Source organism: Vespa mandarinia, chromosome 13, assembly GCF_050613455.1.
Source record: "Vespa mandarinia isolate Hongniang chromosome 13, ASM5061345v1, whole genome shotgun sequence".
In the NCBI taxonomy this organism is placed as follows: Eukaryota; Metazoa; Arthropoda; class Insecta; order Hymenoptera; family Vespidae; genus Vespa; species Vespa mandarinia.
The window spans coordinates 970,101-996,384 of record NC_140822.1 but is presented as its reverse complement, the minus strand read 5'-3'; the positions used below and the strand labels follow the sequence as shown (position 1 = coordinate 996,384).

Below are 26,284 nucleotides of genomic sequence, written 5' to 3'. Positions count from 1 at the left end.
GTTGAAGATTGGAATTGAGGTAGGTCGATATCAAACTCGAGAGAAATCGTTGCTGATGTGCATTATAATGTCTCAACACAGTGACCTACAAACGAAAATTTTATTACTATTAGTTTGAGTAAATGATTGGTAATAATTGTTCGGTCGATAAGACCTGTCGATAAAAAACGTCGATAAAAATGAATTTATAATGTTCGATCGATAATTGACTAACCTGAATCGTTGAAGATCCTAGCACGATCCTTCAGGTGCTCGTTAATACAAAATGAACGATGAAAAGAGATGAAAGAATGTACTCCTTCTTCTATCTTAAGCTTCGATAGTACGCACAGTTTCTTGAGATCTGAAAATTGTACAAACATTAATAATACCATATATGGCGTACGTTTGAGTGTGTGTGTGTGTGTGTGTGTGTGTATGTATGTATGTGAGAAAAAGATGCTATACATGTGTACACGCGTGCATGTTGGTACATATATAATATATTGAATTTCATCGATCATGATTAAGTTATTACAAATTATTAACTCGTGCACCATTAAAATACTAGAAAAGTATCGATATTATGTAAATAATTGCGGTAAATTCGAAAAAAATGAGGTTGTAGAGGACTCACCTTGCCCCCCGGGGGGGACGATTTTATTTTTACAGATAACTCTTAAACGCGGCGATGCCCGGACTTGCGAACACTCACGGATGAAGATCGCGTGTTTGGCTATCGATTGATATAGTGGATGACACTGAACATTAGAAAAAATTGACAAATTACCATCAATTAACGGAACGTCAACGATTTATTGCAACTAGTTCGTTCGTTGGAATTCAAAATGGCAGATTCACCCACAGCTACAACGCAATAGGCCCCCTACGCGCATGCGTACAGCGTCACTTTTGATATGGTGGCGCAAAAATTTATAATATTTCGATCTATTATATGGAAATATATAAATATAATAAAGGACATGATATTTCGTTAGAAAAGATATGGATAATTATGGTTTTTCAGTCGAAACACAGAAAATAATGACTGTAAGTAACATGTTTGTACAAACAATGCCAAATTTCATAGGAAAATCCTAATTGATTTTATCAATCAATACACTTCCGGTCGATAATTATTATTTATGTAATACGTCGATAAAAACGGATTGATAAATTCCGATCGATAATTGACTTGTTGGAAGCACAAAAATAAATAATAGAACGGGCATACTTGTAAATAATGTCATAAATTAATTGTCGATAATTATTTTCTATAAAAAACGTCGATAAAGATGATTTATTAGCTATGGTTCGACAATTGCTGTTTATCTTATGACGTTATATTTACAAGTATGCCCGTTCTATTATTTATTTTTGTGCTTCCAACAAGTCAACTATCGATCGGAATTTATCAATCCGTTTTTATCGACGTATTACATAAATAATAATTATCGACCGGAAGTGTATTGATTGATAAAATCAATTAGGATTTTCCTATGAAATTTGGCATTGTTTGTACAAACATGTTACTTACAGTCATTATTTTCTGTGTTTCGACTGAAAAACCATAATTATCCATATCTTTTCTAACGAAATATCATGTCCTTTATTATATTTATATATTTCCATATAATAGATCGAAATATTATAAATTTTTGCGCCACCATATCAAAAGTGACGCTGTACGCATGCGCGTAGGGGGCCTATTGCGTTGTAGCTGTGGGTGAATCTGCCATTTTGAATTCCAACGAACGAACTAGTTGCAATAAATCGTTGACGTTCCGTTAATTGATGGTAATTTGTCAATTTTTTCTAATGTTCAGTGTCATCCACTATATCAATCGATAGCCAAACACGCGATCTTCATCCGTGAGTGTTCGCAAGTCCGGGCATCGCCGCGTTTAAGAGTTATCTGTAAAAATAAAATCGTCCCCCCCGGGGGGCAAGGTGAGTCCTCTACAACCTCATTTTTTTCGAATTTACCGCAATTATTTACATAATATCGATACTTTTCTAGTATTTTAATGGTGCACGAGTTAATAATTTGTAATAACTTAATCATGATCGATGAAATTCAATATATTATATATGTACCAACATGCACGCGTGTACACATGTATAGCCTCTTTTTCTCACATACATACATACACACACACACACACACACACACACACTCAAACGTACGCCATATATGGTATTATTAATGTTTGTACAATTTTCAGATCTCAAGAAACTGTGCGTACTATCGAAGCTTAAGATAGAAGAAGGAGTACATTCTTTCATCTCTTTTCATCGTTCATTTTGTATTAACGAGCACCTGAAGGATCGTGCTAGGATCTTCAACGATTCAGGTTAGTCAATTATCGATCGAACATTATAAATTCATTTTTATCGACGTTTTTTATCGACAGGTCTTATCGACCGAACAATTATTACCAATCATTTACTCAAACTAATAGTAATAAAATTTTCGTTTGTAGGTCACTGTGTTGAGACATTATAATGCACATCAGCAACGATTTCTCTCGAGTTTGATATCGACCTACCTCAATTCCAATCTTCAACGAGTACGAGTGTTTTGGAGCCATCGCAGAACTTCATAAGTAGTGAGTAAAGAAATTAAAGTTCCTCTGGTACCCATCATGTCGAGGACGAAAGGTCCGAATCGACACGGGTCACTGGTTGTAATTTTTTAAATAAATTCGTGACGAGCATGACCGTGAGTAATTCCTACTGTGGATTTACTCTCGAGTGGTACGTTTTTCTTCCTGCATGTCTTTCATTATTTATCTATTGTGCATGCTTATTTTTATTAGCTCAGGATAGGGTCTTCTTGTCCATTCTAATTTTGCAATATCAATAATTTGTAGCACGTAATCTCACGTGCATTTTATAGATGAGATTAGAGGTCGAATGATTGACATGATTTACAAAGTAATTAAATATATATGTATATATATATATATTTAAATAGTATTAAATAGTATAAACACACATATATATATATAAAATAGACAAGAAGGCATTCGCGACGGATAGATCGTGGACTACAAGTGAGAAAGTATGATTTTCAGTAATTAAAGTAAACATTTGTAGGAAGCGGTCATCCGAGGTTTATTGATGTAATAATAATTTAAATATAAAATCAATTTTGTTGATAAATGGAAAGTCTCTATAGAGTCATTGCTTTTAAAAGAAAAAGGTCGAGTAGAGTCATTGAGTATTGATTTTAGAGTCATTGCTAAAGAAACAAAGAGACTGGTAGACTCATAGCCCGTAGGACCTAAGCTAAGTTAATCAATTTTTAGATCAGGATTTTCAGCTTCTAATCAACTAATTCCCGTTTCTCCCCCCCATCCTTTCTGCGTTCTCATCTATATGTATGCCCAGGTGTTACTCGTATGGGTGAGAAACAATTAGTATGGGTATAATTTTAAGTTCCCCTTATTGGCGACTGTCATTGCGTTAGTGATTGTGCACGGTGTACTTTGCACCTGTGTGTGCACGTGTTAGGTGGTGGATTGTACATCGTTTCGCGACAAATTTTAAACTAATACAAATCCTAATATGACAAATATATTTTTATTATCGTTTTGCCTAATAGAATTAAAATATTTTTTATGTGGATGAAATACTTTTATATTACTAGTATGTGTATATGCTAGTATATATTAGTATATTTTGCTTTAGTCAATCTTCGCAATAATCATTAGCCGTGACAGTCGATTACAGCAATTGGTACGTAACCCTAAATAGTAAATAATTAGACGCGTTTGAGCTAGGGTGTCGGAGGTGCCCCGGGGCATGCTCTCTAGTTTAGGCTTTTGCATCCTGGCGGTATGTGAGAGAACCGTGGAGTGCATGTGTTGGAACGAATGTTTTGTTATTTTTTAAATATAGGTCTAGGTAGGCAGGTAATATATTTCTGTGTGAATGTGTTTAATTTTAAGTAGGTAGGTACCGGATAAGACGCACGATGTAAATTCCACTCAGGAGTGGAAAGTCGCGTCTCCGGATTTAAACGGAATGTCTACAAGATTTAAAAATGCATTTATTCAATTTCAATATTCCATTCTTGTGGTCAATCTGTAATCTTGCGATTACAACTGTATCGAACAGTTTAAAAATCCTTGCATTTTGCGTGAATTTAATAATTTTCTAATCTCCAAAGATTTTTGAACTTGTTTGATACTTAGTATTAAGTATATTAACTCATCGCACTTTCCTGATTAATCGGTCGTTTTTCAATAAGCAAATGTAAAATCTTGAACGTATCGTATATTTTTCCCTTTCGATCGAATCATTGAATCTTAATGTGCGAAGAGTTAATTCTAGGTTGTAATAGGTTCATCGTAGGTCATGAAGCAAGAAGAGGCTATATGCCGAAGGGGCCCCCACAAATCGTGGCTCAAGAGGGCAACTATCGACGACAAATCATTTTCGATATATTCAAAAATGATTTGTAGTCTCAACAAATTCTTTCCTTTCTTTCTTACCACGAAGTCACTTTTGCTCGTCATTGATTAACGATTTGAATTCGATTAGCACTTAAAGTGCGTATCGAAGTGATTAACAAGATGCACAAACCTTCAATTTAGCTAAAGTAGGGAAAAATTTTAATCGTCTTTTAAAATTTCTTCTCTTATCGTAGTTTCTTCTTTTATTAATTATTTCCAGAATTCATTTATTCAAGTAAAAAAATTTTTATTTTCTTTTTTTCTTTATTCTCTTCTGTCTTAAAGTAGTTTTTCTTGTTTATTCATTTGTCTTTTTACGCGTATAAATAATTGCTTTTCGTTGTTATATATTAGATTAATATATCAGCTTTATTAATTTTTAGTGATTTTTTCTAATTTATATGCTATTCTGTAGAGTCAAAAATTTTATATATTAAGTAACAAATTTTTTATTGATTCGCGAAGTATTAAATAATAATAATAGACAGGGGATTAGATAATGAAGAGCATCTGCTTGCACGTCCATGAATAGACGTGCATAGTGCATGCTGCATGTTATTCTTGCATGTTATGCTTGCCGTTATCTTTGCTTATTCATTGAAATATTCTATAATAATATTACATGACTAATTCAGTTTTTCTTTGTTTCAGATGATCATCGAGGGATTAACCGTGGCCATTTCTACTATATTTATGCATCACATATTTTTACTACATTGATATTTATAGTGCAAAGATCTAATCTTTTATTGTTTTTTTTTGTTTCAGATGTGTGTTTCATCGATCTTAGCTGGAAGAATTCTTTTGAAAGGAGTACAATTCTTTGTTTTTGTGACATTTTGCATGTTATAACATAATATATTTGTTATCTAGTGTATTTGGTTGTTTGAATGTATGGATTTTAGAGTGAACTGTTATTTTTAATGGTATCTAGTCCAATTGTACAGATGGTCAGGTTTTAGAAAATCCTCGTAGTTGTGGCATAGTCGTTTTTAAAATTATCGTGAAATCTGCTACGGACATTGTAAGGGAATTTTGTAACTGGAAGATCGGACGCTAGTGTCTCTATCTCGGTATCTTCGTCTTTCTGGTACGCTCGTTCTCACGAGTCCCGAGCTAATTGCCTGTGCAATTAAGAAGTCAGCGACAATTACGGAGATCCTTGGAGAGCAGAAGCATGCCGCAGCCGGTTGCACAGTCAAGCGGTCTGTCGCTATGCGTAAATGTCGCGATTAGCATAACTAAATCGTGAAAAACCGTGATTGGCCATTGTAAGCCGCGACGAAATAGAGTTTTTATCATTTTCAACAATGCATTTATATTTTGGACCGTTTAATCGTTTAGACAAAGGATCGTTGACCAAACATTTCTATGAACATGAGTAAATTACCATGCATCAAAACGTTGATTCGAGTAAAATGAATGAATATCGATCGTAAGAAGAAGATATAATGGGATAAAAGAAAAGTGAAAAGAGGGAAGGAGTATCAAAAGCTTTCATCAAATTGAGTTTCTTTAAGCAAGCAGCCCGGCAAATCGTTCTTCTCTGAAATCGTCAAACACGTTTATTCTCAAGAGACAGAACAAGTAGCGAAGTAAAGAAGGGGAAGGATGAGAAGAGGTAGACGAAGTTCGCATTCGTGTTCCCCCGGTGTCTCGACGACTTCGTGCAGAAACAGTAAGAGGGAGAGAAGAAGAAGAAGAAGAAGAAGAAGAAGAAGAAGAAGACGAAGTTGAACATAGGGATCAGGTCTTCCGTGATTCGAGCTGTTCAGGATCGAAAATATAACGAGTCGATTTTAAAATTCCTACGTTCACCAGGATGTCATCCCCTCGTTTTTCGAAGTCGCAATTCTCAGCACGTTCCGAGAAAGTTCAGACATCCCAGGGTCCCATGGCCCCCTTAGAAAAGTTCACATCGAGCTTGTAAAGTCCTAATGAGGAGAGTCGACTCGAGATAAGGTTCAATTGCGAAAGAAAGGAAGAGAAAGAGAGAGAGAAACGGACTTGGCATAATTTTATCGTCGTTTTGTCGTTTATAGAAATCCGATTTTCACGTCGAATTCTAAGAGAAAAGAAGGAAGAAGAAGTAGAACAAGAAAGTCTCTTCTTATCCGCGATGCTGTGGAAACGCGAAACTTACTCGCGAGTTTCTTCGAATTTCCCTTTTTCTTTCCTCCCTCCCTCCCTTTCTCCTCTTTGGATTCTCCCGTAGAAGAAGGTCGCCAGAGAATGGTGAGTAACTCGAGAACGAGAATGTATCTTGCTCCCTCTCGGGATCGCGACTCGCTCTTGCGGCCTGCTTCGAGGTCTGCTTCTTATGCTAATCCAAGCTCATGGGTGGGCCACACGCCCTCCGAGACACTGTATCTGAGAATCGAGGACTTCTCTCCTCTCCTCTCCACTCCTCTCCTCTCCTCTCCTGTCCTCTCCTTTCCTTTCCTTTCCTTTCCTTTCCTTTTCTTTCCACTCTTTCACTCTTGCTCCATTTCCTTTCGAACGATCCACGAGCAGCGCTCTCTACTCTAGTCGCTATTGGATTCAAGAGCCTTCCTTGTCGTAAAACAATTTCGCTCTTGCCTTTGAGAAACCGCGGTTTCTGTCGACGCGACACGTCTAACTCAAAGACTTTCTTTCTCGATGAAACAAACGGCAGGACATTACTTTTCTTCAATGTCAACTATTTCCTTGAGATTAAGACCGACAAGAAATTACGTGATCGCAGGAGTGAAATGTCGACAATTGACAAACGAGCAGCGAAGATTAAAATCTCTTGGATTCATTCATTACTTTCGGAACACGATCGTATACGTCGGATGTTATCGAACGTGCTGACCTATATAAATTCTTCCAGAAGAATGCTTCAACGAGATTTGAAAAGACTCGAGACTCCTCGAAATGTGGATCGGGTTCCTATAAAAACAGAGTAATGACAGGTGTTCCCAGCCCGGATTCCTCTTGAAACTTTTCTCGTCCCAAGAATGAGAACCAAACTAGATCGGATTACATCTATCTAAAAAATCTTTCTGGCTCATCAAACTTTCCGAGTATCTTACGGCACCTGTCCTCCACTTATTTTTTCTCTACTTATACTTAATCCTGAAGCATACATTGTTGGGATAATGCATGAAGAAAAAAGAAACAGAGAAACTGAAAAAATGTAATTGGTGGATGATAATAGTCTTTTTCTTACGGTCCATAGGGGGATAATTAGAACGAAATTAAGCTAAAAGATAGCAATTAATAAGGAGGAGGGTCGACCCGAAAGAGACTGTTCGAGGAAATAAATACCACAAGAGTCAAAAGATAGGAGAGAGTGAGAGGTGGGTGGGTCTCTTTCCCTCGAAGCAATCCGAGCGGAAGATCTCGTTACGCAGCTTCCACTCGAGCCTGCGGCAGTCCAAAGTTTCACGAATGAAACGAAATGGTGCAAATTTCCACGAGCGAACACGTAGCAGCGCGTGATTCTCGTATAACTAGTATAACTGGCCGGCGGTAGGCTAGCACGCATCCTACACTTGTACTCTTCCTCTTTCTCTCCCTCTCTCCCTCTCTCTCTCTCTCTCTCTCCCCTGTCTCTTTCTCTCCGAGTTGTCTACTCCCATCGTAGAGAATGACAATACATGTCGCTCTTTCGGTTTAATTAAAGGCGCACTTCGCCGAATACAACCATACCCTTCCACTTTGCTTCTCTTTCTCTCTTTCTCTCTCTCTCTCTCTCTCTCTCTCTCTCTCTCTCTCTTTAGCTTTGGTATCTATCTATCTATCTGTCTATCTCTTTTACTTCACAGCGCACGTAGAGACACACGTACGGCTGAAACGTACGTTGCTTAATGGAACGCTGCGTCTGCCACCCTGTAATGGCACGACACTTTGCACTTGCGCCAGTAGCTCGCTAAATAGCACTATCGCCCAGGGCGGAGAATCCAGAGCCAAATAGCTAGGTGGCTAGCGAGGGAGAGTAGCGGTGGCAGCTGCTTGCCAGCTCGCTCGCTTCGTTAGATTTTCGAGTCGCTACGTTCGCCTAGTAGCCTTTTTACCAAAGCTCCGAAGCCCTCCGGAGAAGTAGCTTGCCTCGATGCGAATTCTCGTTGAACTTTCTTTAGATAAGAGGAATTCACTTCTTCTTTTTCTCTTTCTCTCTCTCTCTCTCTCTTTTTCTTGCTCTCTCTTTTCTTTTTCTCATTCTTTTTCTGTTCGATCGTTGGATTCTTGTCGAATCCGCACGGATTACCAACGTTTCTCTTTGGCTTCCTGCAATTTTTTTTTTCTTTCAAGAAGAGAAAAATCTTTGGGATAGGACGGTTAAGCCTTTTTACATAGATTTTACAAGCATTTTCCCTTCTTTGCATAAATCCTTCTCGTTGAAAAAGTTAGAAAAGCGTGCAACTTTTCCAAATATTCACGAAGACCCTTTCTATCGCTTCGGAGCGTCGAATCTAATGAATATAAACGGAAGGGAAGAGTTCCTTGAGCAGGAAGCAGAGAAAGAGAGAGAGAGAGAGAGAGAAAGAGAGAGGGAATCCACGCGTTAAATGCTCTTCTTTACTCGGTCGCGCGCCATCCTACCAGCGGCTTTGTTTGAATTCCTACTTACAACTCAGTCGACCCTCTATCTTCTTTCTTTGGTAAATCACAGAGGAGGGCACCACCACTGGTATTTCCATTTGAATCAAAGTTGAAAGCACAGGCCCGCGGGACTACCCCGAGGCAGCCTATAAAAATGGAATTAAACCGCTCTCTGATCCTTGTCTTTCCACTCCTTTCTAAAACCCACTCACCGATACGATGGTAAATAGAAGATTGATTCGAAACGTTCTAGACAAAAATGCCACTACTCTATCTTCAGTAGTATATAGATGTGTGTAAGCGAATAAACAAACCAGAATACTTCTTTGCTCGTAACGTAAAACGACGATCATACGACGTACTCTTGCTTTTACTGTCTGCAATTTCGTCCCTTGTCCAAGAACGTGCTTGGTTGAAACTTCCAATGTCGTAGCTCGCAGCTTCTCTCGTTTCTTTCCGACTTCTCTATTTCTCTCTCTCTCTCTCTCTCTCTCTCTCTATTGCGCGCGCTCTCTCACTCTTTCACTCTCAGTCGCATTCGATTCGCCGTGATTACTCTTGATTCTTCGTTCGAGAGGAGGTGGAAGTCGTTCGGAGATTCTCGGCTACAAAAGGGAGCTCGGAAGAGAAGGAAAAGGGTCCGAACATTGAGATGTGGGAGGGAGAAGGGCGAGAAGGAAGAGAAGAGAAAGAGAGAGAGAGGGCAGACGGGATCCACTCGGGTCCATTTAAAGGGGGGAACCAACCACCGGCGTCGCATCTACGGGATACACGGTGATGAGGTTATTCCGTCCTCCTCTTCCCTCAGGAAGTGACGTCACATCTCGACGTAATAAACACAAATATAAGTGGTTCCTGTACGCTCCGTCGTGCCGACGTGGAAGTAACGCAGCTCGACGTGATCGAATCGCAACGAAGAGGCACGAGAGTTTATTTATGCACTATCACCAACGGCAACACTAGTGTCGGCAACATCCTGACGAATCCTTCCAGCATCCCCTCTGGTCGATGTTATATGTCATCTTCTCCGACTTCCTTCTACACTGAATCTTAGCGAGAATCCTGACGATGTAGTAACTTTGATTCGAGGATTCCAACTTGTATGGCTAAAATGGAAAATTTAAAAGATAAAATCTTCGAATAAAACTTTGATAAGAAAACTTAAGTAAAACGAATGAAAATTCAAGATCGATCATGATTTCTTTCGGTCTTATATTCTGCTGTCCTCGTACTACGATATATACAGGAAATTGGATACTTTACGGATTTCAATTATCCAGAAGATGAAAGAAATTATTGATAAATTGAAGACTCCCTATATAATCATCTTTTATCAAATACTATCGTTGTCCTCGTTTCTGAGGTGACTCACCTTTATCCTAAAACAGGGACACACATTAAGTTTTGCAGAGTTTCGATATCGGAAAATCTATCGATATTTTTCCACCGCTGACGACAATATTCATATTTCCAGCCTTTTCTAAATATATCATAGAAACCATATCGGATCGAAGTACATATTCTTCTACAAATAATAACCGTAGCCATCGGGATGATCACCAATTACAGCTCGGAACAAGGTTTACCACGTTAAAAATGCACAGGAGATGTTCATCCACGTATATACGTCGCAATATGTATGTTAATCGGATTTTGCATAACAGATAGGCGAGCCCTCTAATCCTGGCAGACGTCAATCCTATCCAGACACTCGATATAACCAACAGCTAGGATTAGCAGCATGTATACGCGTTTGTTCGTACAAACTTGATGTGTTGGTGAATAGGACGTATACGTTCCTCGATGTAGAGACATTAATCTTTATCACGTTTCTCGTAAAAGCGCGGTCGAGTCCTTCGGACAAGGAGAGATCTTCGATCCGTGTTCTAACCAGAGAACAAAGCGTCTCTTTTCTCTCGCACGCGTACTTTCTTATACTCTATCTCTATTAAAGCTCCTTGGTGAAAGCTCAGAAAGAAAAGAAAGAACGCGTGAGAGAGAGAGAGAGAGAGAGAGAGAGAGAGAGAGAGAGAGATAGGGGTTAAGACCAGGGTAAGTCGCTTATCCTCAGACTAATTTTTCGTCTCTCTTTGCCGTGTCGTTGAAGAGCCCACGGCGGAGTGGGCCGCGAGGGAACTCGTGAGTTCCCTTCGAAGGAGAAAGAAAGAGAAAGAAAAAGAGAAAGAGAGAGGAGATTGAAGAGCAGCCGTGCAAAGACGAGAGCGCGCAACAATTATAAACACCGTGGCAATTACATGCCTCGGGTGCGTGCACTTTCTTCGAGGTCTCCCTCTTCTTCTTCCTTTTTCTTTTTTGGTGAATAGCGAGTCGTGAAAGAAGTCCGTAGCCTCTTGAACCGTTTCACCTCGGCGTATCACCACCACCAGCAGGGCCATCAGCGACAGAGCCAGTAGCAACCGTATTACTACTCCCATCTCGTTCGCGATGGTGAAGCGAAGAGAGAGAGAGAGAGAGAGAAAGAGAGAGAGAGAGAGAGAGAGAGAGAGAGAGCGGTAACCCTTTCCTCTGCTCGTAATTGAGCCTCGGATCGTAGAACGGAGAGAGCGACTTGGGTAGAAGCGAGTGGCTACTCGGACGCGTCACGTGTGGGATCTCGAGTTTATTTGCATCCCTTCCATCCCGCCCTTCCCATCACCATACACCACCACTAGCGTCGACGCGATGTGGCTTAAAGAGGAGAGTTTAAGGGAAATTGCTGCGCATGAAAGGACACACCTACGTCTCTCTATGTTGCTCGTGTTGTTATCGCGTAGGTGTACCTCGAGCTTGCTGTCGACGATATGCCGGCTATTTGTCACGAGCCACTCTTTGAGAAACCAAATCCACCAGAGAACCATGGAGGTTTCTTGTCGCTGACGTCTAAAGATGAATGTCGAGATTGCATCGACGTTAAATTTAACGTCAAATATAGTAGCTCGGAAATTTTATTAAATTTTTCCTCGATTAAATAAGAACCTTCACAGATTTACTGGAAATAGATTTAATTTATGAACATTTCAGGAATAATTCGTATTAGAAATGTCAATATAATCGAGGGCAATAAATCCAGACCGATAAATACAGTTCGCTCGCATGTGCTACTTTCTCGACATAAGTTCGAAACCGAGTATGGAACTAATTAGGGGAATCGCGTGAGTTGATCTCATTGAGAAAAGGGAGAGAGACTCGGAAAGCGAGAGCGTTGGTAGGTACGTGTCAATGGGATTACGGAGGAGATTAAAGGAGAAGACGTGATTTTCTATCTAACAGATTTAACACGTTACTCAAAGTATCTTTAACATTTAACAATAAGATATGAGAAACTTTAAGATAAGCAAAGTGTTTTATGAATCCGTTGAAATGAATCAGAGAAAAGATGAATTAGAGATCTTTTTAAAAACTGAACATTAAACATTATCTTTCTTTCTCCTTCTCCGTTGATCGAGTGGACGAAAGTTTAGCCAGAGAAATCTGTTTAGGCTTGAGCTTACCCCATGTGTATTTAGCGGAGAATGCTCGCAGGAGGCCACCCGCAGGTTCTCGTCGATGGAGACGAACACGAAGGTGGGACATAGATAAATGTTGGTAAGCCACGACCGGGGTGGACCAACGTAGACAGAGAAAGCAAGAGAGATGAGAGTGAACCGAACTAGCACCGATGAGGAAAACAAAGCGTGCGGCACGGAGACAAATCGGAGCTCACTCCCTCGGGCTTTCCGAGGGTGATAGAGGAGGTAGAGGTGCATCGATGCGAACCAATCGAAATTTCAATGCTAACTGACGAGCGTGCGATCTGATACGAAGTCGATCGGTATTGGCAATATGCCCGCATAGTCCTAATCGACAGAGGGACATCGAAAGAGAGAAAACCTTTGCTTTTGTGTTTCCCACTTACTACAACTTTTCTTCCCTACAAATTTTCTGCCCGATTGATCTTAACTATCTAAATATATATCTCCTGAATTTCCTCAATTGACATTTATATTTTAAAGTACTAGAGTGAATATTTCATAGAAATAATTATAAGCATTATAAGGTTTCATATTCATATTTGCGGTGCAAAAGTTTTTTCTATATAATTTTCAGTTTACAGAATTATAAAAAATATTCCATTGCAATACACATTTTTTCATGAAATATATCCAGAAATATGATTAAACTTTTCACGAGGATTCTTTGTCGTTCTCGTTTTTTTCAATGTGAAAAGCTAGAGGAAAAGAAAATCCTTTTCGCTCGTCTTCAAATGTCAAACAAATAATCATCGCAATTATCGACAATCCGATAACTCGGCTAAAGGATAATAGACATGATTCGTGGGAAATAAAATAATAAAAGAAAGTTAAAAATTTGAATGTATTAGGAAAAAATTTCAGTAGGATTTGTCATCGTAGAAACTACTCTTGGAATGGCTCCATCTTTTGCCATTCGCGTATTTCCTCGAAACGTATCGAAGTAATACCATCTCCACTTTTTCTTTCTCTCTCTCTCTCTCTCTCTCTCATCCCTTGTCCTCAAACGAGCTCATTCCCTTTCTCTCTTACCTTTTTCTTTCTCTTTACGGACGCAGAAAGGATAGCGCGAACGTATTCCTCATATTTTATTCCGGTTTCTTCCCTGCTTTTTATTGCGGTTTGACTCGAACCCGAGACGCGGCTTGCACCGTCGCAATTTCAGTCTCACCCGCTGTTCTCCGTCGGGGATCTCTCTTTCTTACTCACACTCACCTCGTTTCTTTCAAGCGGAGCCGTAGAATTACATAAGCAGAAAGAAATTCGAGGGGAAATTCACGCTCCGCGGAGGGAATAATGATGGGAGAACTGTTTTATTTACTTCACAGCGCGAAATCTCGCGTTCGACGTGTTTAAAGATTTACGAGAAACCGTGACGTGGTTCTTGGGATACTTTTCGGGATGCTTATCGATCTTCCATCTAGGTAGGTAACAATTTTCACGCTCGCGAGAACGCATTTCCATTATATATCGTATAATGTACTTTCTCTTTTCTTCTCTCTCTCTCTCTCTCTCTCTCTCTCTCTCTCTGACAAAGTTGTACGACGTTAATCAAGACCCACTTAACGTTCACAATCTTGTTGCTAGAATACATCAGAGTCTTCTTAGAGATGATTAAGTGACCTGCGAAAACGTCGCCAACTAGCCCATTTATAATACCCTTTATCTACCATAGTTATCTATACGTAAGAAGGCAAAGTTATCGTTCTATTTATTGCACCAATCGTCATATGTAATTGGAGGCCACGCGATTGCACATATCTTCGCATTATTTCCAACGTCCGTGTTGGACACAAGACCGATAATTAATATTTATCGCTGACCTGACTTTTAGTTCATATACTTGAATCATTCTCGTTAACTATCTTTTTCCTTTATAAAACGAGTCTCGATTGTACTCGTTGAGCTTACGCATTTAACACGTTTTATCTCTACTAATATTTTGATAATTTTCAAAAATGAAAATCTTTTATTTTCTCGAATCTATAATTGAAATTTACGAGCATTGAACGTACGAAAGAGAAAAGAGAGAGAAAAAAAAAAGAAATAACAAATCTAATATATCTAAGGAACCTTTACTTTCCTTCCTCTTACTCCACGGCTAACGTACTTGGGTCGGCTTCAAAGGAAAGAGAATTATGCGCGGAGGCAAATTTAAATGAATAAAGAACGATGCTGAAACGTTGACCAAAAAGGAAAAGGAGGGAAAGGGAGAGGACAAAAAATAGAAAAAATAGTTGTATGAAAGGGGAAAGATTTTTAGAAGCCCTTCTCCTCTCGTTTCCCTCAAGTGGATCAACGTTTAAGCAGTCCATTATGAAAGCGGTTTACTTTGGCGCACGTCGTGCGAGCAACACCTTAAAAATACATCCGGAAATCCTGCGATCGTCTCGAAGCTTTAAAAGTGTATTTGCGAAGATCATAATCGATATCGAGCGCCAAAAATATTTGTTCGAGATTTTGCATTTGATGTTGGCCGATCGTATTTCCGTAATAATCCTAACCATTTTTCTATCTGATTTTTGCGGTATATTGGAACACTCGTACGAGATAACATGTGCACATTTTGCTTATTCACGTTTTTGTAATATAGGGAATCCATGATGTTGAACTCGTTACGATACCCTATTAAATTACATTAATTTATAACCGTAAATTACGAAACGGTTTCATCAGTTGCATCCATTTGAAAACAGAAAAAAAAAGGTACAAAAAGAGAACATCTAGTGTCGCCCGAGGCATTTTTATAGGAAAAAAAAAAAAAAAAAAAAAAAAAAACGAAAAAGAAAAAAAAGAAATCAATTAAATCGTTCGTATGAAACTATATCTAGACAAAATATCAGAGTTATCTCGAACTGACGTATCTCGGTTCTTCCTCGCATTCTTGCTTATACCGTCCGAAGGGCCTATTGTTATGGATATTATTTACCGCCATATATGAATATAGACGAGGGTTTCGTGGGCCAGACACGTATCGTCCATATCGAGACAGGACCAGAGCCAAAACAGGATTGGTTGGTGGATGTAGCTCGTTGTTGTAGCTATCGCCGTTTAGTGTCCTGCTTAGGAAACGATCCAGAAACTTGATGGCGCTTGTTATGTCTTGCGAATCGTGATAGGGCTTTGTCGGATTTACATTTTTCCCAAGATAAGCCGGCGATCCTTCGTAATCGGTAGCTGTGTTTTCTCTAACGACATAGTCTTCTTCTTTCTTTGCATCCTCCTCTACTTTGTATTGCGATCTGACAGGAGCAAGAAGATGACGTTCAATCGAGCTTGAACTCTTCGTCGATATATCAAAAAACTTTTCTGACCTCGGTGGGAATCTCCCGCGATTCTGATTCATTGAGCTGTTCATCAAATTAATTGGAAAATATTAATCTTGACATTTAAGTAAGACGTTAATTAAAGGATTGACACAATTGGTAATTAGAAGATCAAATTTAATCGTCACCTGACAATTTTCTCAGCTTTATCGAACGTTTTAGGAATTTCATCCTTAAAAGAAAGAGACACCGTAGTTGGCCTTGAGCCTGGATGCAAATAGCTATCTTCTAGACGATGATCGTCATTTTCTTCAGGTTCGTCGACAACGTCGTACTTGTGATTGGCGTAAATAACGCTCCTTGAAGAACTCGTCGAAACGGGAACGCTTCGAGGGGGTAGATAGCCGTGTACGATGGACGGCAATTTCGTTGGGCTCGTCGTTAGTATTCCGCACGTCATGTAGATGCACGTCACCTGAATTAGATCAGTAAAAGAGCTTTAACATCGTCCCGTTCGAGAAAAGGACACGTTCGTAATCATTTAAGAAAATATTACAAAGTTCTAACAAAACTGCATATAATAATGAATAATATTTTACTCGATTGTCTTTTCTTTTTTTTTACAAAGAATCGCTTGAGAATAAAAAGAAATGTAACTGAGTGCTTAAATTTTACTATGATCTGACATTTAAATCGAGAATGCATTCTTAGACTCTTACACTGCTCAAAGAACATATGATTTTGACAGATGAAATACATCAACAGCTGCATCAAATTATTTTATATGCATAGAATTAGAAGAAACACGTATACTTTACCGAGAAAAAGAAGAGTATTTCATAGGATGCGTGGCCCATCATCCGACACTATCTTGAAAAGAACTAAAACGTCTGTAGGCACTTCGCGTTCCATTTATACCGTAGGACGGTTCGTTCGCTAAGAGCTAAGCCTTGTTTAAGGCCGGAAGTACATACACCGGCTACATATCTATCCACTCGAAAGATTTCATCGCTTTCCCTTTTCGGCTTCGACCAAATGCAACCCTCGCTGCACTTTTAACGTTCCGACAACATGGCTTTCGAATCAGGTCGAATGTTTCATTGTAATTATGGAGGTCAAATTTAACAAGTAATTGCTTTTTAATTTGATTATCATTTTTATTACGCTCAAATAATTTTAATTCCTCTTAAATATCATTCAAAAGAATACCAAGAAACTTTTAGAATGCGATCATTCGGAATATCATTATTTAATTTCTATATATATATAACATAGATAATGTGTAAAGCCGAGACAATATTACCAGGATATGAAAGTAATTGATCGATAATTGAGGCTTTGGACACGATCCTATTCTATATAGGATGAACATGTCGAACGTTTACCAATATTCGATTAATAAGCTATACATCGGCAATATTAAATGCAAGCTGAGAAGTGCCACTTGAAAAATGATAAATTCGAGTGGGAAAATATGTATGACAAATATTTCGATAAATAATATTATATTATTGATTTATATTTTAATTTTATTTACGTTTAATACATATTAATAGAAAGATATAAAAAGCTTTTTCTCTCTAATCACATAGTGATTGTATTAAAAACCTCTAGTTCATATCGAAAAGAAATTGAATTTAATGAACATAAAGCATATCGCAGAAATTATTAATTGTTTATTCATATATCGCAAGAAAGAAGTCTAATTAATGATCTATCATTTGTAATTATTGGATCAATATGTAGAGTGCGCTATTTTCTTATGTGAGCACATAACATCTGTCGATAAGTTCATTCTCTGATTGAAAACTCACAAGATAAGGAAGTTTTATTGGAGCCATCTAGTGGCATATCCAAATAAACTTTCTATACATTTTCCTAGGAAGTGACGTGATGATCATCTAACCATTTTTTACTCTATGTACCCGCGAAAACTAGTTATGAGGTGTCGTATACATTAGACATTTTGATATAATTTTAATAATTTCTGCTATTAATTATTATACGAAATGGATATTGGAGATCCACAAATTGGTCGGCTGCGTGTGACAGATGAAGTAGGATTAAAATGTCAAAAATTATTTCAAGACTTCCTCGAAGAGTAAGTTAAACAATGATTCAAAAGCAATAATTGTATCGTATCGAAATTATTAAGAATATTATTCGTTAAGCTTACACTTTTCTAATAGAAATCTATTAAAACTGATTTGTACTTATGTTAATTGTTAGATTTAAGGAAGATGGTACGATTAAGTATACAGAAGCAGCTAAGGAATTAATAAGTCCAGAACGAAGTACTTTAGAAGTATCTTTTGATGATATTGATGCATATAATCAAGCATTATCTACGACAATAGTTGAGGAATATTACAGGTTATTCCTTTAAGCAATTTATACATCTGTGTGGATTTGAAAAATGTGCAACTTAATTATGTATATATTATATATATTATATATATACATATATATATATATATATATATATATATATATTTTTTTTTTAGAGTATATCCATTCCTTTGTCAGGCTGTATCCAATTTTGTAAAAGATACAGGAGAACTGAACAAAGATAAAGAATGTTATGTGAGTTTCACCGATGTTCCAACAAGACAAAAGCTTAGAGAATTGAATACTTCTAAGCTAGGTACTCTCATTCGTATATCTGGACAAGTAGTTAGAACGCATCCTGTTCATCCAGAATTAGTATTAGGCACTTTTATATGTATGGATTGCAATGGTTGTATTAAAAACATAAAACAACAGTTTAAGGTAAATTCCAAAAATCAGGATTTATTTTGATCATCTGTATTATTTGTGTCATTAAGTTAATCGTTGAAATTTATATTTTTAGTTTACAAATCCAACAATTTGTCACAATCCTGTCTGCAGTAATAGACGTCGTTTTATGTTAGATGTAGACAATTCCATATTCATAGACTTTCAAAAAGTAAGAATTCAGGAAACACAAGCAGAACTGCCTAGAGGATGCATTCCACGCTCTCTTGAAGTTATTTTAAGAGCAGAAACAGTAGAAAGCGTACAAGCTGGTGATAGGTATTTTTGAAATTGTATATTAAATATATTTGTGCTTTATTATTACATATATTTATAATAATACTTTTGATATTGTAGATATGATTTTACTGGTACATTAATAGTAGTACCGGATGTAGGTGCATTGGCTTTACCTGGTGTAAAATCAGAGCCTGGATCAAGACATAAACAGGGTGACCAAGATGAGGGTATAACAGGACTTAAAGCACTTGGTGTCAGAGATTTAACATATAAAATTGCCTTTCTTGCTTGTAGTATTACAGCAACTAGTCTTAGGGTGATTGTTATATATTTTTGGAAGATATTAAATTTGAGTGTTACAATTAACAATAATATTTACTTTAATTATAGTTTGGTGGAACTGAAATGGTAATGGAAGAAATATCTCAAGAAATGATGAAAAAGCAAATGACTGAGGCAGAATGGAATCGTATATACGAAATGAGCCGTGATAAAAATCTTTATCAAAATTTATCAACCAGCATGTTTCCTGCAATACATGGTAATGATGAAATTAAGAAGGGAATAACGTTAATGCTTTTTGGAGGAGTTGCAAAGACCACAGAGGAAGGAACATCATTAAGAGGAGATGTCAATTGCTGTATAGTAGGAGATCCAAGTACTGCCAAATCACAGTTCCTTAAAAATGTTACTGATATGTCTCCTAGAGCAGTTTATACATCTGGAAAAGCATCCAGTGCTGCTGGTTTAACTGCTGCTGTAGTTAGAGATGAAGAATCTGGAGAATTTGTTATAGAAGCTGGAGCTTTAATGCTTGCTGATCATGGTATTTGTTGTATAGATGAATTTGATAAAATGGATCCTAGAGATCAAGTAGCTATACACGAAGCTATGGAACAGCAAACAATTTCGTTGGCTAAGGTAAATCAGAAGATATATAACGAACGTACATTAATTGTTCATACATTAATATATTTTTAGGCAGGTGTGAGAGCAACTCTAAATGCTCGAACGTCTATACTGGCAGCGGCTAATCCTATCGGTGGACGGTACGATAGGAAAAGATCATTGCAACAAAATATTCTACTTACAGCACCTATTATGTCAAGATTCGATCTTTTCTTTATTGTAGTAGATGAATGTAACGAGATAATAGATAATGCTATTGCCAAAAGAATCGTAGATTTACATTGTGACAATATACAAGATATCGAGGTGATATACACTCAATCAGAGATTATAAGATACATAAACTTTGCAAAATATTTCAAACCTGTTTTAAGTCAGGTGAGCCTTTATTAAAAAAAAAAAAAAAAAATCTTTATATGATAGCTTAATTGATCAAAATATTCAGGAAGCTGCAGAACTGTTAGTGGAGTGTTACACAACAATGAGACAAAGAACGGGTAGCGGTTCAGGAAAATGGAAAGTTACAGTGAGACAATTAGAGAGCATGGTCAGATTATCAGAAGCATTAGCTAAGCTTGAGTGTGTGGACGAAGTTACTGTAAAGCATATTAAAGAAGCGAAACGTTTGTTGAACAAAAGTATTGTCACGGTTGAACAGCCAGATATTGATTTGGAAGACGTAGACAACGAAGAAAAATTAGGCGTAAGAATAGACGATCCACCACCACTCATGGCTGCACTGAATGAAGTCGATATGGACGACAAGATGCCTACTCCTCGTAATTGCAATATCATCTAGTAATTGTATTGATGTAAAATATAATACAACGAAAAAAAAATATAAATTTATTTTTTCATAGCAACTGACGAACCACAAGAAGTACAAAAGAAGAAACTTACCATGTCGTTCGAAGAGTATAAAAATTTGTCAAATATGTTAATCCTATATATGCGAAGCGAAGAAACTCGTGCCGAAAATGAAGGTGAGGCACCATTACGCGTGAACTTATGTTCAATTATGTTAATATTACGAATTTCATTTATAGACGATGCAAAAGGAGGCGGTATACGTAAGTCCGATTTGGTTGTGTGGTATCTCGATCAAATACAAGATCAAATAGATTCTGAAGAGGAATTGTTAGAACGAAAAAATTTCATCGAGAAGATTGTTGACAGATTAACTTATCATGTATGTATTCGTCTACTCATTCACAAAGTGTTGAATTTTAATGCTACTTGATTTAATCATGCTCATTATTGTTGTGTTAAGGACCAAATTATAATACCTCTTACTACAAGAGATTTAAAAAGCAAAGGCAAAGGAGATGCGGAAGAAGAGGAAGATCCTTTATTAGTGGTACATCCTAACTATGTCTTAGATACGTAATATTTTTTCAATTTGCAGCTATAATCCCATAAAAATCGAAGTTTGCAGAATATTTTTATACTTTCGTCATATTTTGTAATACACCCAAAGATAATTTGTATAAACAAAAAAAAAAAAGAAATATAAAAATCGATTAATTTTCAATTAGATTATTAGCCTGGAAACACGTCGTATATTTTCACGAAACATTTTAATCGTTGTGCCCTCATAAATAAAAAAACAACCATGTTAATTCCTTTTTTTAACATATGTTAATTATGACAATGAGCTCATTCGAGGATAAATTAGCAGTACCTCAAAGTAGATCAGTATACTGAACAGTTTGATTTGTTCAGTAATATAGTCACTCTCTCGTAATGTGACTTACTGTTACGAACAGATGAAATTTTTTAATTATAATTTAATATTTCCAAAGTCCTACGTTATATCTTACGAAGTTTATGAATACTACGCGAAGAGAAATTTAACCAGTTTCTCTTTTTTATCTATACCAAAGAGTTAACGAGTTAAAAAAAAAAGAAAAAAAAAACAGACAATGTACACATGTTTATCATCATCATGATACTTATCTTCGTATGGTGGGGTATTGTGGAGCAATGAGTAAAAAGAGTCAGGTATTGTCAGAATATGATGTTCTTTGTGCGAATCTACAATGTCTGAGGGAAAACTTCGTACAGGTTCCTACATAGAGGTAAATTAACAAAACATAAAAATTGTCATTGCTCGTATATACCGAATGACTGAAGTTCACGATAAAAATAAAATTTAAATTAAAATAGAGAGAAATATAATAAAAAAGAAAATTGATATTAATGTTAGGATGCGCGGGGAGCATGTATCGGTGATTTTTTCCTCTGGAAAAAATTTTTAATAGAGAAGAATAAGCCAATTTGGGTTCCTTTGCAATTATTGGATGCTTTGCTGAGAGGCTATGGTCAAGTGAGTGAGCACATTTTGTAGAAATATTGATTACGATTAATGAAGTATTGTAGATAAATGCTTTTTAAAAAGGCGCAACTTAAAAGTAAACACTTGGATCTTACTTTATCTGTCGAAATATATTTCAAATCCATTAGGTCGCGTTTGCTAATAATCCACTAAGTGGATTGTTAATAGTAATCGCTTTAGGAGCAACGGCACCAAAGATCTTGGCCTTTTCTGCTGCGACCGGCTTTCTAGGCCTTTTGCTTTCCGTGGTACGTGCACGATATGAATATTTTTTCAAATAATATTTCATGTCATAGTCACATTTTATAAAATCGCAATTCATCAACGTGTAATTTTCTTCACTCCTGATTCATATCGTATTTGTTGTTATGACAAACCGACTACTGACGAGTGGACACAAGAATCCTACTGCAATGCGCAAACTCTTTTTTCATCCTTCAAATTCTGTAATATTTCATTTGCAGCTGATGAAAGATTCTCAACATATTATAGAAAATGGATTGACCGTATTGAATCCACTTTTAATTGGTACTCTGTCGTGCAATTTAGTACCAAAGTTTTATGGTGAATTTGATGCTTTTAGTTATCTACTTATACTCATAGGAACCATAATCAGGTGAGGATAATTTTTGAACATTGTTGGCCGATGAGCAAAATAAAATTTCGAATCGTTTCAACGGATCAGAAATAATTCACAGGGAGTCATGATTAATATTTTCAGTGTTTATCTGGCTCGATCTTTGGAGACTGTTAAATTTCCATGTACGGTATGGGCGTTTAATCTAGTAGAATTAGTATTACTTTTTGTTTTTACCACGCAGAATGGTTTTACCGAATCGTTCAAAATTAAAGGCACAGTAAGTATATGTACTTTGAATTACTCCATGCGTCACAGTGATCAAGACAGGCCAAAGATCATCTATTAACAGCGTTGTATGAACATAAATTTCTCTCGTAGCAAAGAGCCCTTTAGTTAGAAAGGGCTCTTCATCTTAGAATCCAGGTTATACATATTTCACGTGGCTTTCGTGAGGGAAAATCCAAACCCAAACCACCCCACATCGCGGTATAACTTTCCCCTGGTATTGATCAAGCTCGGTTAGAATTTCGTTGACGATGTATTACCCTTGACTCGGATTTCAGAGCGACGTCGTCCTGAGATACATTATTTTTTCTTATCTATTTTATCTATAGAAATAGAGACGAAAACGAGACGGTCTTGAAAGTTTCGTTCGAAAATATTAATTCGAAGGTTGCAATTTGATCGCGGTACGAAAGTTGCATAGCCGAGGAGATATCACTGTGGCGTATGAGCAATTGTGTACAAACTCGAGATGCTACTTGTACTCTATACTCTCGTTGTTTCGAGGACAATGCAACAAGTGATGCAAGGACAAACGATGCCAGTTTTATCGCGGAGAATGTAACAGACGTTAACGTCGACTGGGGAATGGTAAAGATCAACTATCTCCTCTGTTTTATTCGATTTCAATGCATTTTGCTCTTACTATTGCTTATACGTTTCGATCAACGATCGAACTTTTAAAGAGTATTATTAATGGTGAACGGAATATTTCAATAATTTTTTCCTTTACAGGTGTTCCGAGGAATGGTCGTTTCATCGTCACAATTGTTCAGCGTGGACAACGTCGTAACAGGAGCTGTTATTTATTTAGCAGTTTTAATCTATTCCCCAGCTACTGCCGGATTTTCTTTTGCAGGTGTATTTATTGGTACACTCGCAGGCAGGTATTTCCATCTGATATTAATAAACATTCGTTGTAGAACTCTCGCATGCTTAAAGATGAGTTCATTTACGTAGGCTTAGAACTTGGGGCACCACACAATGAGGTATTCACGGGATTATGGGGATTCAACTGTTTCTTGACTGGTGCCGCCTTAGGAGGTAATTTATTCGTTATTAACGTACAGACTGCTGCTGCAACTCTCGTAGCGATCGTTTACACGGTGGTACTTCAATATGTCCTCCGAATTATATTCGGCAAAGTGAGTAGGTATTATTCCACAATAGAATGTGCAATTATGTTAATAACAATTCGTTTCCAGGTCGGTTTACCATTTTTAACACTGCCCTTTGTAATTAGCTCAAGTTTGTTTTTACAATTACGAAGTGCATCGTTGAGTGCAGTTTTTCCAAAACCATTGCAATCTTCTTATCCCGAGAAGCAACGTCACGATTATCTTACAAATAGAAAGAAAATCATGCAAGAGAACGTAGGTATAATTGTATTAATATACTTTAAAAAAGGTACAGTATTTTATGCGATTCATTTAAAATCTTTTATTTCATAATTTCATTACCTTTCCATGAATCATCAAGATAAACGGCTAATCGTACCTATGACATCTGTTAATACGCCGAGTTGATAAATACGTAAATAATAAATACATCGGAGTACGATCAGAGTCTTCCCACTATGGCGATATAGTAAACATCGCGTAATGTACCTCGAGTCTTATTTCGAAATATTTTCAGTCTACTTCTCAGTCTATCTTCGGAGTCATAGCAACGTATATATCTAATCGGTAGGATAAAATAAGCATTGAGGAACGCATCTCGATGCTATCTCTATTTGATTTCCAAACATCAAACGTTACTCCTTAAGAAAGATAAACAAACGATCATACAGAGGTAAAGCTTTTGGTGGAGATTTGATATCGATGTATCATCGTACCAACATCCCCAACAGGGGATGAAAACCACGCCCTTCGCCGGGAGCTCTACAAATTGATTTCTCCCTTACCAAAGTTATTCGCCTTATTTCGTGAGGAGTGAAAGTTTCTCCTTTGATACGCGCGTAGGAAGGGTGTCCCAACTTAGGTTAGATGTTATGCCTTGGAGTTGAGCTCAGCGTATAAAAGGATGAAATGAAGTATTCAAAAGCTCGACGCCTGCGCTTTTCGTTTCAATAGATCGCGTGGAATTTAACGAGTTCTTTTCTCTCTTTAATATAGGTCGACGATTCCGAGATGGACCCTGCACTTCCTTAGGATCAGAAGATACGATCAATTACTTCTTGGAATATAATAAAATATATTATACTATTTGTTATGTATAGATAATATTACTTGTATTCATATTTGCTTTATTTACAAAAGTACCGATAGGACATTCAATGAAATCTCTGTATAAATATCTTTAGTTTTCCTGTAATACTTCGATAAGTCACGAATAGGAAGTTTCCAAATATTATGATCTGATCGTTTCATCAACGTGAAGTATCCAGATCGATTTTTATTACTTTAGCAATTTTACGGATGAACAGACAATGCTGAAAAAACGTAGAGAGGTCGATACTTTCTCGAAATTCCATGTTTACCGAAATATTGCTTATCTTTGGAAAAAAATTCTAATCTCGACAAAATTGTTTATTCGCTGTCTATAGAATATACACCCACACATACACACACACACATATATATATATATATATCAAATCGAGGTGCTAATCTCCTTATCTCAGAAAAGCGGGGAAAGGTAATGTTAAATTTGTGGATCTCGACAGCATTTTCAAGATCTGGAACGGTAGATATTTCTATGGAAAGCGTTCGCATGTAAAAAGCCACAGGTCGATCGATAAAATTTATACGATCACTTTCCCTGTTGCGGTCTATACATTTGAGCGTGATATTTTATTGCCAAGTCACTAGATTTGCGATACATACACAATGCAGTCCTTCTTTTCTTTCGCCTTGAATGAACGTATATCGATTTCGCAATTTTATGATTCTCACAAGTGTCCATTTTCTATGGAACGAAATGGTGTTCCATTGATCCATCAAAAAAAAGTCTTGCGAATTTTCGAGTACAGGAAAAAAAATACAGGTAAATAGGGAAAAGATATATATCGTTTGAAAATACTTTAAATTACTACTAATATTGCAAAGAGAATGTAATCGGAGACAGAATAGAGCAATATAAAAGTTTTTACCTAGTAAACTTTTTGATCGCGTAGCAGCGAATACGACTCAACTGGAGAATTTAATGTAAAACTCTGCATGTAGTGCATAAAATCTATGTCCTCGAGCGAGAGAACACTGTTATCGGCTCTACTTTGACGTCGTTATCGCGAAATTCCATTTCATTCTATTCGCTTTATTTGAAAACTTGTTCGATTTTACAAAGGACAATTTCTTTTCCAAATACTTTTCTTTTACATTCGAGCGATTTCGTTGGCAAATATTGAAAAGTTTCACAGAGATAATCCTTTAAGAAGGTCGA

The 26,284-nt window shown here is 37.1% G+C and overlaps 3 protein-coding genes across 4 annotated transcripts; 2 read left to right on the top strand and 1 right to left on the bottom strand.

The window, feature by feature from the left end:
• Positions 1–12,069: 12,069 nt before the first annotated feature.
• Positions 12,070–16,660, bottom strand: LOC118444219 (uncharacterized). Its single transcript, XM_035872282.2, has 3 exons — positions 16,602–16,660; positions 15,972–16,258; positions 12,070–15,867 (listed from the first exon to the last, which is right to left on the bottom strand). Exons 1-3 carry the CDS (start codon positions 16,641–16,643, stop codon positions 15,363–15,365), a joined length of 834 nt encoding a protein of 277 aa, XP_035728175.2. The 5' UTR covers positions 16,644–16,660; the 3' UTR covers positions 12,070–15,362.
• A 1,033-nt stretch (positions 16,661–17,693) lies between these two features.
• Mcm6 (minichromosome maintenance 6) lies at positions 17,694–21,204 on the top strand. Its single transcript, XM_035872263.2, has 11 exons — positions 17,694–17,884; positions 18,013–18,156; positions 18,288–18,552; positions 18,635–18,837; positions 18,916–19,114; positions 19,189–19,719; positions 19,780–20,085; positions 20,153–20,486; positions 20,568–20,690; positions 20,754–20,896; positions 20,978–21,204. Exons 1-11 carry the CDS (start codon positions 17,793–17,795, stop codon positions 21,092–21,094), a joined length of 2,457 nt encoding a protein of 818 aa, XP_035728156.1. The 5' UTR covers positions 17,694–17,792; the 3' UTR covers positions 21,095–21,204.
• Positions 21,205–21,639: 435 nt separating this feature from the next.
• LOC118444222 (urea transporter 1) lies at positions 21,640–25,205 on the top strand. Of its 2 annotated transcripts, none has more exons than XM_035872286.2 (10): positions 21,640–21,785; positions 21,914–22,033; positions 22,171–22,290; positions 22,507–22,658; positions 22,764–22,899; positions 23,412–23,495; positions 23,640–23,787; positions 23,865–24,049; positions 24,110–24,277; positions 25,019–25,205. In XM_035872286.2, the coding sequence occupies exons 1-10, from the start codon at positions 21,747–21,749 to the stop codon at positions 25,052–25,054; spliced, it is 1,188 nt and encodes a 395-aa protein (XP_035728179.1). In that variant the 5' UTR covers positions 21,640–21,746; the 3' UTR covers positions 25,055–25,205. The 2 variants fall into 2 exon arrangements, with proteins under 2 accessions (XP_035728179.1, XP_085516997.1); XM_085660871.1 differs by having other exon boundaries at positions 24,148–24,277; positions 25,019–25,177.
• Positions 25,206–26,284: the final 1,079 nt, after the last annotated feature.